Genomic DNA, 15,946 nt, shown 5'->3' on the forward strand with positions numbered 1-15,946 from the left:
TAGCCCTATTTGTACGATAATTGTTTCTCATGGGGTCGAAGGTATTTTCAACATTTACTGGGGCTAGGGATTTTATTGCCTTCTGAATCCAGAATGTCAGTGTTTTTCTCTCACAACCCGCGTGAAAATCCCCGGCCGAATTACCTACTGTTTTTTGACAAACACCAAGGCCGTGTGGTAATTAAATTGCTGTCCGAATCCACTTCACTGAGTTTACAAGAAGTGATCAATTAAAAATACACTGTTTAAATACTTTTTGACTATTGCCAAGCACCATATGATAACTGTTGCACTTCACAACTAATTTGGATGCATTTTAAAGATCTAGCCTACACTTTTATTACTGAAATACTGGAAAGTATTTACAAGAACATTATTTCAAAAATAAGAAACAGAAGAACGTAAACATTTGGAATGGGCCATTATTATGACATCAATTACTAAAAAATAAACCAAGTAGCTTTATGTTTACCTCATGTCAATGAGAGGCTGTATTAACTTATTTCTGCTAGTTTCCACATTTTGAAAATGACATCCATTATTTTGAGATAAAATACAGAAAACCATATTAAGTATAGTTCATCTATCTTCCTATTTTTAAACAGGAGATTTAAATAATCAAATAATAATTAGGATATTATATTTTCTTTTCTTATCTAATTAAACAAAACTGGCTCCTCCACCATGAATAAATCGCCATCCATATGCATGAGTTATCACTGAGGTGCCATGCTCATTTATTTTTATGGACGTCCACATGAGAAACAATTACCGTTCGAATAGGGCTTTTGTCTGATCAGTACAAATCCAGTAAGTGTTAATATACCAAAACAAATGGAATAGAAAATGATTGCTTCACAACATATTTCAAAATATTTTCCTGTGTTCAGCAGAAAAAATAAACTCAAAGAAACTCAACTTGCAGCTGCTGCTATTTTGTGACTATTGTTTTGTACATTGAATACAAACAGGTACAATTTTAAAACAGTTTAATCTGAAATCATTATCTTACCCCCATAATTATTTTTGTGGTGAAATGCTGTGTAATAAGTGATATGAATGACTGTATACCGTATTTTTTAAATGTCTTTTTAGTTTGAACTTGTTGCGCTAGCAACTGCTCTCTCTGTGGGAGCTTTGCGTTTAAACGGCTAATAAAATATTTCAACTCAAATCAATATTTTTTGTCTAATTATTTACTTCTGTGGCAAGTAGCTGTGTAATAAGCGGGATAATGTACAGCCGGTGGTTATTTAATGCCCCCCCCCCCCCCAAAAAAACAAAACAAAAAACAAAACAAAACAAAAAACAAAACATGTCTTAAGCCACTTTGTGCCCGTGTTGTTAGTAGATCACACACTCATGATTATCATATGCTCTTGTTTGCTAATTTGCACTGATCTTGAAATTTGCACTGATTATTAGGGGTGTAACGGTTCTCGGTAAAACACTTAACCGTACCGTTCTCCACCCATGGTTTGGCATGGCATTTGTTGAAAATGACAATGCATAAAACAGACATAGGGCCCTATTTTAATGATCTAAGCTCACAGCGCAAGTGCGCTTAGGGTGTGTCCGAATCCACTTTTAACGACGGGAAAAATAGTCGGCTTGTCCCTATTCTCTTAATGAGCATTGAATGTGTTTTGGGTGTAACATACTTATATAACAGGACCAATCAGAGTCTCATCTCCCACTCCTTTTAAAAGCTAGTTGCGCTCGTGCCATGGCGCATTCGCTATTTACATGGTGGAATTTGAAAGCGGAAAAACTAAATGCTTCTCCAGAGAGGAAACGGATCTGCTTGTGCACAAGGTTAAAGCGCGTGAGCAGACCATCTACGGGACAAAGTGTTTGAACGTTGTGGACCCGCCGATAGGCACACATTACTAACGTGCTCTTTAAGTAGCAAAAAATAAATTGTCTAAAATTGCGCAGTCTATTACACGCCAACAATGCGCCTGAACACATCTTGTTTTCAGACCAGCCCATGGGTGCAAATGCATTTTCAATTTAAACCGCGTGACACAGGACGTGAAAATGATAACTGCCTTGCCAATTTAAACATTCTAAGAAGACGCAGAAGAGAACTCGCTTGCGCACTGTAATAAGATTTGTGTGTGCACTCTTCCAAAGCATGCAAGTGGAAAGCGTGTGTACAGTTATTGAGTTGTCTTTCATCTATATTAAGTAATAATTGAGTTATCAATTATTGAGTTATCTTTCAAGTCTTGCACTTGAACAGACAAATTCACAGAAAATTGTCAACACGCCCATCTTGAAGATCTATCCTAGCAAACATAGTAGGTTATGTCTTAAGTGCACGTAAACAGAATGCACGCGGATCAGTATCAGTATTTTGGATTCGTGTATAATGTCTTAAAGTGACAGCAGCCTAATATTCCTGCTGTCTGTATTTTAGATGTTAAACAAAAGACAATAGCTTTTGTAACTTTAATAATGATTAATCTTGATTTAATTTTATTCAGTGAAGATTATGTGCAATGTTATTTTACATTTGATTGCTTTATTCAATTTCCATACCTGAAAACTACTGTTAGATACCTAAATAACCTGATTTCATTTATTTATTTATTTGTATCTTTGCTCCATTGTATTTATTTGTGCTGTTGCCTGTGGTGTGATTATTTGTTTCTTATTTTCTTTATTTGTATTTGACAGTCCTTTTTTCCATACCTAATCGTATCGAAACGGTTACACCATTACACCCTTTCTGATTATGGGAATGATCTAGCTGCATCTGTGCCATTGTCATTAGAACATTTAGTAGATCGATCACATTCTTAAAAACATTAGTGTATTAATTATTAAAGTTATGTTTTTTTTTTTAATATTCTGCCCAATTAAAAAGGGCTAGAACACCATACGGTTGCCTTGGTCTTCTCACCATATATATATATATATATATATATATATATATATATGTATATAGATACAGTACTGTGCAGAAGTCTTAGGCACACTAAGCCTGGATGCCAGCCCGAACAGCCACAACATTTTTTGGTCGGGAAGTTCGGTCTGGACTCGATCATTGAGGAGTAATTATGATCAGTCAAAAAATGATCGGGCCAATCAAATTGTCAGGGCGGGCTTTATACGATGATGGACAGATGATCTGCAGGGACGTAATCATCACGTTATCAAAGAGCGCTTGTCAAAGATGACTGATCGATTCCGCTATCACGTCTTTTGTAAAATAAATCGACAGCGCATTCATTTTAATAGACAAACAGAGAACTGCTATCAAGGCATTTGTCGATCGGAAAGATATATTTGGCGTCCTTCCTACATGATTCGGTAAAATTGTAACTTATCAGCTGGCTCTAACGGTCGTTAAGAAGATGGGACGTAATGTATCGTTGCCTGTGGTCGTTGTGGTTTCTCCTTTGGTGGCACTCATGGAGAAGTAAGTAAAAGAAGCAACACTCGTTATTTAACTTCTAAAATAAATAAAGTTAGGCTACGTTCTGTATTTGAAAACTGCGCTATTCAAAGGAGTTGACTTATTGCGTTGCTCTGATTGGTTGTAGGTCTACCGACTATCCAATTGAGTGCAGAGTTTTTTTTCCTCCTGGTTTGGTTACGACACGCCTCATAATCAAAGCCCAACGGAGGAGTTTCAGACTCATATTCTCTCTTGAATACGAGTATGACGAAGTCAGGCTAAGGCACACTAGTATTTTCGCCTCAAAGAAATGGTTTTAAGCCAGTTGTTTATATTGTTTATATTTATTTTGTTGTAGTGTCTCAGTAGGAAATATCAGTTTACATTTCCAGACATTAATTGTGCCATTAATTGTAATAATTCCATTGAATTTTTTGAATGCACAAGGATTCTGACAACAGCCAATGCTCCACACGGAGGTCGGATCTCACCATCATCGAGTGCATCTGAAATTATATGAAGAAACAGAAAAAACAGAGACTAAGACCAGAAGAACTGCGGCAACTTTTCCAAAGACGCTTGAAAAAACCTGCAAAACTAAAAACTATGTGCAATACCTGGATAAAAGCTGTTTTAAATGTAAAGGGTTCTAAACACCTATTGATTTGATTTAGTTAACTGTTAAAAGTTAATAACAGTTAATAATAGTTAACTAATACGAGTGAATTGGTAAATAAAATCTATTTATGATTATGACATTATTTTTGGAAAACATTCTCATTTGCAGCATTTTTACACAAGTGCTTTTTCACAGTACTGTTGCTTTGCAGGCAGGCAGGCAGGCACTACCTTCGAGACGTTGCCACAGTTCTTCTGGTCTTAGTCTCTGTTTTTTCTGTTTCTTCAAATAACTTAAGATGCACTCGATGATGGTGAGATCTGACCTCTGTGTGGAGCATTGGCTGTTGTCAGAATCCTTGTGCATTCAAAAATTTCACTGGATTATTACAATTAATGGCACAATAAATGTCTGGAAATGTAAACTGATATTTCCTACTGAGACACTACAACAAAATATATAAATAACTGGCTTAAAACCATTTCTTTGAGGTGAAAATACTAGTGTGCCTAAGACTTCTGAACAGTACTGTATATATATGTATATATTTGGGAGGTAGCCGTGTAATGTAGGTTGTTAAATCAAGGTTTTAAAGGTTTATAATAATCAAAGATTTGAAATTGACAATAATTCATGGTTATTTTATTTCAGTTAGGTTGGTTATAACTTTCCTACCAAAAAAAAAAAATGAAACTGACTTTTTTAAAGAGATAAAACATACAGTTTTCACAAGGAAGACAACGAACAGACAAAAAAATAATAATAAGGCATGTATGAAGACTCAAGCTTTATTTAAAGGAATATACAAAAATATAATAGAGACTCTGGGATGGGCTCTTTTGACTTGTAAGCCAAGCAAGCAGCCACCAACAAATTCCTGGCAACCACCTAACAATGCCCGTGCAAACAACCCATACACCTCAGCAACCTCATAGGCTTTTTTTTTTTTTTTTTAACCAACCACTCAAAACACCTAGAAACTCCAAACAACACTATAGCAAGCACACACAACACCCTAGCACAAGCAAGCACCACTCAAATTAAAATCTAATTCTCTGTTACTCAGGTCCACTCAATGCATCAGTCCCTAAGAGACCTGCGGAGTGATCAGCTTCGGATGGGTGATGACATTGATAGACATATCAGCAGAAGAAACAGGTCCCTTTAATTTTTCTACCTGTTCAAATCAAAGCATCGTGTTTGTTGATGATAATGTTGTGTTTTTCTGCTTTCTGCCCCTCAATAGGACTGACATAGAAACCAAGAAGACATTGGAGACTCTTGCAGGCTACATACAGGCACCGCCGAGAGAAGAAACTGTAAGTGTTGCTTTTGTAACACAGCGTGTTTTGTTAACTTTTTAATTTTTTTGCTGCCTACGACCACTTGTCTTGCTTCTTGTCAGAATGCACTTGTTGTGTCTTTTGAGTTGGGGAGACCAGCTGTACAGAACATGATATACTGAATAACAGCAACTTGCTCTAGCTTAACAGGGCTGAAAACAGCACGTTTAGTCAGGTTTGAGACGGATGATGTGTCTTAGGTCTCGTTACGGGTGGAGAGACGTCTACAGGAGATCGAGGATGAGATGCGCTCGGGGCAGCAGGTGCTTTCTGAAAGATATCACAGAGAGAAACCAAAAAGCATGTCTGGAGAACTGCAGGAGGTAGAGCACTACACTAATGTAAATTGTTATTTAGTTGCTAACATTTTAAAGGGGCCATATCATTACACTTTACATTTTCCTGGATATTCAGAGCTAAATGAGGTACTATGTACTATGAAAACGTACTGTAACTTTCAGAACTCAAAACTCCCTCCCCAGCCCAAAAGGATCTTTTAATTAAACCTTACACACATTTCTGATGTGGGGAAACCAAAATTCATTAATTTATCACTGATTTCTATTAAGTGATCAGAAACATGTTCAGTAGTGAGGAAAAAGCAGAATAGATGCTATTATTTTGTTAACCACTAACAAGAATGTGTGTGAATGAACTTTGCACTATTCCTGGCTCTGTGTCTAAGTGAAGAATATCATCATTTGAAACAAACAAGCAGCTGAAATTTATTTTTAATAAGGTTTTAGTTCATTGAGGTCTGATCATTGAGGTCTGATCTGAGGAGTTGTTTTGTGATCCCATCACAATGTTATTAAAGGAATGGACAGTTACAAACTGTATTGATCTTGACCGCAATTGTGTAGCCCATGTTATAGTGGATTAAAGTGCTGTTTGTTCTTTCAGGAGACAATGTCAAAATAATGAAAAATTAAATTACGACAAAAAAAAAAAATGTGATATGGCTTCTTTAAGATACAACTTGTCCTCTAAGACTTAGACTTGCTGTCATTTAGTCATTTATCTGCTTTTTTAGCTTAATATGTTCATCTCGTATGCAAATGTGTTATATATGCTTTACGGCTCCAGCAAATTTGTGATTGAATGAAAAGTTCCTTTTGCACACTTGCATCAGATACTTCCTCTTGAACCTCTAAAGGAACTTCTTCAAATTGCCTAAATATCCGCTTGACATTATGAGGTATGATAATAGGGGGAAATCAACGTTAAAACCAGTGATCTACTGGGAACTTCAGAGCAGGTTCATGCTGTGCTCCTACCAGCAGGGGGCAGTATATGCTTGTGTTTAGCTTCTATCAACAATTGTCCTATTTATCTAAGAAGTCACTGATGAACGGAGCCTCATTTGCATTTCCACTGCAGTTTGCTAATGAAAAGGCGCTGTGCCTTAGGCCTAGAGAAATAATGCATTTGTTGTGAAATTATGAGAAACAAACAAGACAAGCAAATCAAGGCAGATAAACAAACGCTTAGTCACCAAAGAGATGGTGAGAAAAACAATGTTCGGCTCTTTTGCACACCCATATGATCTAGAATGCTGTTAGAGTGGTGAATGATGTCACCGTAGTATTCCACAAAGTGAATTTTAGACTGAAGTGCTTCCTCAAAATGCTACCTAACATAAAGACAATGGGTCTCATTCACTAATTGTGGGTGAAATGTACAAACGATTTTAAGAACAGATAACGATTCACCAAAAATTTCATAATAAAATTCATTCTAAATTTACGGAAAAATATAGGAACGACTGAAACCGCACATAGCCTACACATAAAAACACTTACTCTGTATGGCCTTATAATCGTGTTAAGAAGTTATACATTTAGACATCCTAACATGATTATTACAGTATTACATTAATGTTGCATTAATTGGATTATCCATATATAAAATTATATAATTAAATTATGAAATAATACAATTTAATTAAATGTTCAAAACATTCCATCATATACAGTTAAAGAGTAAGAAAAGCTGCATTATAGCTTCAGTTGCGGGATTTCTCTGAATATTACAGATATACGCGTGTGTACAGCTGGCTAATGAGATGTCTGTAAAATGTGTTTTTTGTGTTTGAACTGTTGAGAATGGCACACTTTGGCATTGCTTCAGGATTGGGCAAGAGCGTGTCTGCAAACAGCGGCTGGTTTGACGAGAGTGACGAAGAGCTGTAGGGAAAGCCCTTAAATGGAGATGGTTTGGGGCGTGTTTTACGCAAATGACTAACCATTCCTTCAAAGGGATAGTTCACTTTGAAATTATTTTTTGGTGTGTTTTAGCTTACCTCAAGGGCATCCAAGATGTAGGTGTCTTTGTTTCCACAGGTTTTTCAATTTTGATATTTTTAGATCAACTGGTGTTGTCTGTCCGTCATATAATGGAGGTCTATGGTCACCACCTCAAAGAGCATGCACAGAGAAGTCCAAATTAAACATGATTTAATGACTCGTAAATGTAAGTACACACTGAATGGCCTAAGACACGGAACGAGTGGTTTGTGTGAGAAAACCAACAGTATTATCGTTTTACCTCGTGTAACCACAGCCACGTCCAACTGATCTGAAGGCACGGCCGCTTTGGTCTGCGCATGCACCGGAAGTGATCGCTTGCGTGTGTACGTCACTCATTGTTTTCGGAAGTTTCCTTTAGATCACTTGGACGTGGCTGTGGTTACAAGAGGTAAAACTATATAAATACTGTTCGTTTTCTCACACAAACCGCTTGTTTCGTGTCTTAGGCCATCAATGTGTACTTACATTTACGAGTCATTAAATCATGTTTAATTTGGACTTCTCTGTGCATGCTCTTTGAGGTGGTGACCATAGACCTGCATTATATGACTGACAGACAAGAACGGTTTGACCTAAAAATATCAAAATTGAAAATGCTGTGGAAACAAAGATACCTACGTCTTGGATGCCCTTGAGGTAAGCTAAAACATATCTAAAATTAATTTCAAAGTGAACTATCCCTTTAAGGACAAAAGCTTAGACTGCGCCAGAGGGGCCGATCACCTCCTCACAAAAAAATAATAATAAAAAAAAAACGTTTTCTAAAGGCCATAATGACTATAATGTTATAATAAAATGTTAGTTGAAAATTTTGGGATGCACTAGTCTAGGCTACCTGTTTCAGCTGGTGATATGCCCATAGAAAATGAATTTCAGTTTTATTTCAATTTTAGAACAATGCAAATACATGCTCAGTAGTAACCATATATATGTACCATGTGTTTCATGAAGCACAGAAAACTTTCATTTCACCTGCATTTTTACAATAAAAAAAAAAAAAAAGAAATCCCCACAAGGACAAGGATTTAGAATATTGCCATTGCCGTGGGGATATTTTGACCCTATAATGTAAGGTTGCAAACACACACACACTCTCTCTCTCTCTCTCTATCCCACACTAACACACTCTTCTCCTCTTCTCTTCTCTTTCCTCTCTCTCTCTCTCACACACACAAACCTCACACTAACCTCTATCTCACACTAACACACTTGTCGATTCTCTCTCTCTCTCTCACACACACACACACATACACACACTCTCTCTCTCTTCTCTCGCTCTCTCTCACACACAGACTCTCTCTCTCTCTCTCTCTATCTCACAACACACTCTTCTCCTCTCCTCTTCCCTCTCTCCCTCTCAAACACACACTAACGATTATCTTTGCCATATACATATCCCGCGATTGTCATACAGTATTGTAAAAACGGCTGTCCATGCGATAAACATTCGATTACCATGAAAACAAATCTCAGAGAACAGTTGACTAGGTACCGATGTTTTATTAGACCAAAGGTTCATTTTGCACCGGAGTTCTCCTTTAATATGATATGGAAGTTGGGGTCTTTCTATGATACAATTAATCATAGTAATTATGTTTCGCATTTGTAATTATGCATCTCAGTTATTTTGATGTTTGTGTATGTCATTTCCGATGATAAATCGATTTCCAACTGTTTCGTACATGAATACATATAGCAAAATTATCTTGTGCTCCATGTGCATGCTGGATTCACACATGCTGTTTTTTCACATTAAATGGCATGTGGCACATAAAGTATGTGAGTTTCTGTCGCAACTCATAGGGGATTACTCTCAAATCTGCAAAAGTGACTTCAATTTACTCCAATATATTTTAGTTCCAACTTTTGTTTTTCAAACTCAGTCTAGTACATTTACATCTTCTGTATATGCCAATGCAATTACTCAGTGGTCTACTGAATACTAATTAGTGGTGCTTTCTTAGGCAAGCATCATTTTTACAACTTCTTATGGTTAAGCCTTTGGACCAAACCCCATGGCATTGCTGCCAGTCCACATACAGTATAAGCAGTTTAGCATTCATAGCGGTGCTTATACTCTTTGTGCTTTTGACATGAATGAAGTTGAGAGGTTTTTTTCTTCATTATTTTTCTAAGCAATCAGACTTGTGAATTTTGCTTGGTGGACAATAAAACGAATGAAAAAAAAAATATTTATACTTACACTGGAAGAGGAAAAGTGAGCTATATCTAGAGAATAGAATACCGTAGAGCTCTGGGTGATGTGATGTCTTTTGACAACACCCAGTAGCATTGTGGTGACGGGTGTTGCACCACTAACATATTTTGTTTTCAGTAAAAGTTGACTGTTTCTATTCTATTGAAAGTTTTATCATACTATACGCTTGCATATAGTTGAAAAGATGCCCAATGATAAAGGAATCCCTACTTTCCTTTTATTTCTGTATAATTTTTACATTCATATACACATTACAATCATATTATTTGTAGATCCTTTCTAACTAAAGCAATTTACAAGTAGGTGTGTTTAAGTGACAAATACCTAAATTCATACTAAAGTTAATCCTCTAGCGGTGCTGAGATTGCAAATACACACATACAAACCTGCAGCCGATGTCATTGCATATACTCTCCGGCCGTCTGTCCGTCCGTTGAGGGGAAGAGGGGATGTTAAAAGAAAGGCTGCTAATCTTTTTTTTCATTCTTCTTGTCGGCTCCACTCTGTCCTCAAAGGCTTTGAGAAGACATGACGCCCAAACACCAGAGGCTGATGAGGCCTTCAGAAACAGACTGCAGAGATCAGAGAACGAGAGAAGCAAGGTGTGTTTGTCTTTGATATTGACTCAGTGTGCATAAATGCCATAAATATATTATTAATCTCAGTGCCTCATATGCTCTTCTTCGGATAAGCTTATGAAAGCTGTGATTACATCTGGTTCTGTACGTTCGAAACTAAACAATCAAAGGTTTGTAGCACAATATTTTCATTTGTTTTAATTAACTTAATGCATGTAGCACTGTTGATGTAATGCATGTGTTAAAGCAGATTAGGAAAGCTTTTCAGTACTCAAGTATTTGGAGTGAAAATAACCATAGAAATTCTTTAGAAATCATAATAATAACAAGAATTGCAAGCAGTTATACAGGGCCTGATGTGACACTAGCGCAATGCAGAGCAAAAACAGCATAAATGAACGTACATGAAAAACCGGTAGAGAAATATAGATGAGAATGAACACAGAAAGAATGAACAAAAACCATAGACTGTAAAAAATATGAACAAAGCGTCTGTGACGTCACCCATAGACTCTCTGAAGAACGGGTTTGAGGCTGTTTATGGGGGGTGTGGGCAGCGCCATACTGGAAAATCTTGGGAAATACAAAATACAAAAGTTTTAGAAAGGTTAGAGAGATGGTATGATGTGTTGTGTCAGATCATGGCCGAGACGTCAAATTCACTCGGCGCAGCCCGTTATCAGCTGTCAATCAAAGTTAACCGCTCTTATTTGTCATACATTTTATATCTAAATATGATCTAAACTAACGAGTTAGAAAAAAATTCACCCCCCTCACAGTTGTCAGGCACGCGGTACATATTGAAGATTACAACAAAAGTCCATGGGACCAAACTGTAAACATATGGATTTATGCTGTGAAAACAGACATTTTAACATGACGTCTATGGATATTTGCTCCCTTTTGGGACTGGCCTCTAGCGGATTTGAGATGTATTGCAGTCTTTTGCACCGGGTAGGCTTCGTCTTTCAGATTAGAATGTTGCCGCTTGACAAAAACACACTCATTTATAATTCAAGAGGAAGAAAGATAAGTTCAACGCTTACCCGGTAAGCTATAAAGGAATTGAAATGACAACATTTCACACAGTTTTATAAAGTTGTACAACACGGGACTCTTAAACCAACAGTCTCTGGTCAGGTGCCTATCGCTCATTTCGTTGCACTACTGGGAAGACGTGTGTTAACACAGATGCCGAAGTTCAAATGAAAATCAACTGGGGTCTGAGTTTTTGGGTCCCTGGAGAAGTTTTGACATGCCTTTGTGCTTTTTTCAGTTGCTTCTAAACATATTAATGGCTAAAGTCTCGTTACACTGTGTTCAGCACAAACTTGGCTACAATAATATGTGAGCAACATGTATGTAAATGTTTGTAATTTGAAAAAAATAACGTTTATGTGTGTTCATTGGAAAACCAAAAAAAAATGTTAAGTCACTGAAATAAGCTGACAGTTTTTTTTTATTACCCCCCCCCCCCCCCCATTCGCTTTAATTAGATTTTTTCCACATAAACTAAATACATCACACAATTACAGATATCATAGTCATTAGTAAGTATAAGAATTCCATCTCTCTTGTAAATAAAAAAGACTATGCAACAAACAGAGACAGAACAAGGTTAATTCTAAATTATATACAATTATGGATCTGTCATATGATGCAAATTATGTTCAAACAGCATGAAGAATGAGTAGGGGGTGAAGCTGATTTCCAATGTATTAAAATTTGACATCTTGCCAAGAGTGTGACAAAAGCTACAAAATCTTTCTTATATTTGGGCATGTCAAGTGAAATAGAGAGAGCACCAAATAAAGCTGTGACAGCCAAAGGTTCAACACGAATTCCAAGAACTTCAGATAATGTTTTAAAGATGTGAGACCAATAATAGTGTAAAGATGGCCAAGACCAAAACATATGTGCAGTAGTTGCATGGGCCTGATAACAGCGGTCACACATGGGATCCACATGGGGATATATTTTAGAAAGTCTAACTGTACGCTCACACCGCCGCCGACTTGAACTTCCAAAGCGGCCGGAAGTCATTTGTTTTCAATGGAAGCTGGCTTTTTTTTTAGCTGCAAGGAGCGTCAAATCCATTGGCGTCGACTTTTTTGGGCATTTTGAGCGTCACTCAGAAAGTTGTAAAAAGCTCAACTTTATCCCAGATAGCAAACTGACATTGAATCAACGTGGAAATATGACATTGAAACAACGTTGATCTGACATAGTTTTGCTCATCGAATTAACGTTGAACCAACGTCAGATGCGTCATTCTTTCAAAACTAACGCAAAATCAACTTGAAATCAACGCGTTGTTTTAACGTTATGAAAGCAAACCAATTTTCGATTTCATTTAGCTTTGAAGAATGCCGCGTCTGACGTTGGTTCAACGTTAATTCGATGAGCAAATCAACGTTGTTTCAATGTCACGAGAGATGTCGTTTCCACGTTGATTCAATGTCAGTTTGCTATCTGGGATGGTAATGAGCTGTGACGCAGTTCAGCGGCAAGCAGCGGCAAAACAATCAACCAATCGGAATATAGACGTCCTTCACGCTGGCTGATTCTGGAGAAACATGAATGTAAACTTTCGTTCCTACCAAAACAGTAGTTCCGAGAAAATGGAAGAGAAGCTAATAACTGGCGTTTATTACATTTCATGTTGTGACACTTCTATTCTCCCTGCAACGTCAAAGTGTCCAAAGCGTCAACAAGCTTCCCCATACTTTTTGACAAGCGTCCTTGACAGGGCGGCCAGAGCTTCTTTGATGCTCAAGTCGGCGGTGGTGTAAACGTACAGTAACTTTGGTCCAGTGCAATGAAGGATTTTACACTGCCTCAGACCATGTCAGTGTAGAATCTTTTTCAATTGATCTTCTGGAATATTTACATAAAACAATAAATTGATTTAAATTATTGTAAGACTCTTTTGGTTTACAAAGGCCATATGCTTGTGAGGAGATTAATACCCTGATTAAGACCCCAATGAGGCTTTCACTTAGGGATGTGACTGAGAAGGAACAAGAAAAAAGGAGGACAATATATAAAAGTAAACATCACAGACCTGGCATTTCCAAAGGTGTTTGGTGTTGGTATGCACTGGAGAATTTTGTTCATGCTGAATATGTCTAATTCTAGCCAGTATCAGGTCACTGTGATTCTCAAATCTGTGAAGAAAAACACCTGTGAGCATACTGATAACAGGATTATAGCAACTATTGTATTAACATTCAAATATTGTCCACTCTTTACAGAAAACATATTCTTTGTGATCTCATGTATTATTGCATAGTATGTGAACAAAATGTGTGTATTATATCTTATATAATATATTTAGCATACGAGCAGAAATTTGCACAAAAAAAGTTGTTTTTTTTCCTTGAGGAAAGTTGCCATGTTCTGTACCTGACAGGCTACAATGAATCGATATTAATTGTAACTAAATTGAGTTGAATCACAAGCTTCTGAATCGAATCGTGAAATTTGTGTCAATGCCCAGCCCTAGTCATAATGTTTTGGCTCATCGTCGATGTATACATCAAACACATTTACATGGTGAACTTGCGCTATGAAAGAAGTCAGTATATTGTTCATTTGTGCTTACTCCTATTTCTATTTTTATTAGCTGCCAAAATCAAATTTGAGTTTAGTGTGTTCAGACAGCTCCTTATTGTGGGTGTTTCTCAATTGGAATAAGCTAGAAATTAGAGCAGAATTTATGCCCAGAATCATGAAGCAAAAATGTGGTTACTGCAAATTCCTCTACAGATGCAGCAGGAATTGGAGAGACTCAGAAAGCAGCTGGATCAATCAGAAGGAGGACGAGACACCCTTCTCCAGCAGGTGAGCTTCCCTTCTTCCACTGAATTGTTTTGCCACAGCGTGGCTGATGCAAATATGTTTTTTCTAAAAATGTAAACTCTCCTTCATTTTATTCTTGCCCCTTATGTTGTTCTAAACCTAAACTTTCTATCTTCCAAAAAACACAAAAAGATGGCATTTTAAATAGCAGACATTTTCCCTTGCAATCAAGGAAGGGGAAGGTTACCAATGAATAACATCTGTTTCTCACACAAAGCTATGATAGAGCTTTTAAAAGATTTGTAGTGCACCTTTTGTATGGTCTATATTTATAAAACCTGTTTTTTTTGCATCCTTAATATCAGAAGTCAGCAACCTATGGCACACATGGGGAGAGATCTGTATTTATTTCATTTAAATTAAGACCCTCACAGCTGCATATACGGTTCTACATTTTGAGGTAATCATTCCACAAAGTAACACAGCTTGTTTTATTAATTTAAGAGCTATAAATACTTATAAAGTGTGAGAACTGAACTGTGAATTGAAGTCAATTTAAGAGCACTGCTCTGGCAAATCATTAGCACTACCTCTGCACAAGCACAAGCTGCTGAAAGCACGACGCAGATCAAAGACAGCTTGTTCGACAGTTTGTTCTTCTGTAGTTGTTGCACAAAGTTAAAAACCAAGTTAATGCTTTACATTTCTGAGATATTCAACTAAGTATATACAGTGGTAGAGTCTTATTAAGCACCAAGAAGGGATTGATGTGATCTCCTTTCATGCTTAATGGGGTTCAGTGGAGTGACATTGGACAGTTGTTATTCAAAGTCTAATTTAAACCTACAAAATGAACAAACTTGTTGGATTTTGACCAATTTTATGGGAAATTTGTATTGGCCAGGAAACTTGAAAATGGCACTTCATGACAAAAAGGTTGCTAACCCCTGCTTTATATGGTTGGCCAATTTAGTATTTTTATATCTATGTATTTTAATTCACATTTATTTCATATCATAAGGTTAATAATAAAGCTTCTGAAAAGCATAGGAAAGATTTAAACAGAACCCTGCAGAATCAGTATTTTCCAATGGAAGACATTCAGCTGGGTTTGGACATGGAGGGGGGATTATATGGTGTGTAGTTTTTATTTTTTTAATGTGTGTGTGTCTGTGGTGTTGGCCTGCAGATGGATGTCATGAGTTCTCAGCTTCTGAGGATGGAGAAGGAGCGTGTAGATTTGCAGAGGGAGTTGTCTTTACTCTCGTCTCAGCAGAGAAGCGCAAGGAGACCGCAGGACAGAGGGGTGACAAGTCTTGACAGTGGTAAAATATGTTGATTTGAGTGAGGTTTGAGTATTTTGTGGATTGTTTACTCTTTAATCACTGTGTGTGTTTTCTCCAGGATGCACAGACCTGGAGAGAGAGGTTGAAGAACTGCGGATGCAGCTGGGTAGAATCGGTGTTTCTAGTGAGATGGAGGAACTGAAAAAATGTGCAGAACGCAAAGAGAGAGAGAAAACTCAGCTCGCTGTCCAGGTTGAGGTTTGTGTGTTCATTCCCATTGCCATTTCCCTTCTAAATTTAGGTAATGGAGGTGGTTAGTAGGGTCAGCAGTTTTTCAGGGTTGGGTGGGGGGTGGTTGGGGGGTAATTAGTATTGTTTTGTATTTT

At 37.2% G+C, this 15,946-nt stretch overlaps 1 protein-coding gene across 3 annotated transcripts in view; it reads left to right on the forward strand.

Annotated features, from left to right (window-relative positions):
- The window catches only part of cep128 (centrosomal protein 128), a 68,326-nt gene that overhangs the window by 4,796 nt on the left and 47,584 nt on the right, over nt 1-15,946 (forward strand). For all 3 annotated transcript variants that reach the window (XM_089118421.1, XM_089118422.1, XM_089118420.1), the window contains exons 6-12: nt 5,092-5,183; nt 5,272-5,344; nt 5,569-5,691; nt 10,411-10,497; nt 14,242-14,316; nt 15,464-15,599; nt 15,679-15,818. In XM_089118421.1, coding sequence (XP_088974547.1) covers nt 5,092-5,183; nt 5,272-5,344; nt 5,569-5,691; nt 10,411-10,497; nt 14,242-14,316; nt 15,464-15,599; nt 15,679-15,818 — 726 coding nt within the window. The remainder of the gene's footprint in view (nt 1-5,091; nt 5,184-5,271; nt 5,345-5,568; nt 5,692-10,410; nt 10,498-14,241; nt 14,317-15,463; nt 15,600-15,678; nt 15,819-15,946) is intronic.

Source organism: Pimephales promelas, chromosome 13, assembly GCF_988280905.1.
Source record: "Pimephales promelas chromosome 13, fPimPro1.hap1.1, whole genome shotgun sequence".
Lineage (NCBI taxonomy): Eukaryota > Metazoa > Chordata > Actinopteri > Cypriniformes > Leuciscidae > Pimephales > Pimephales promelas.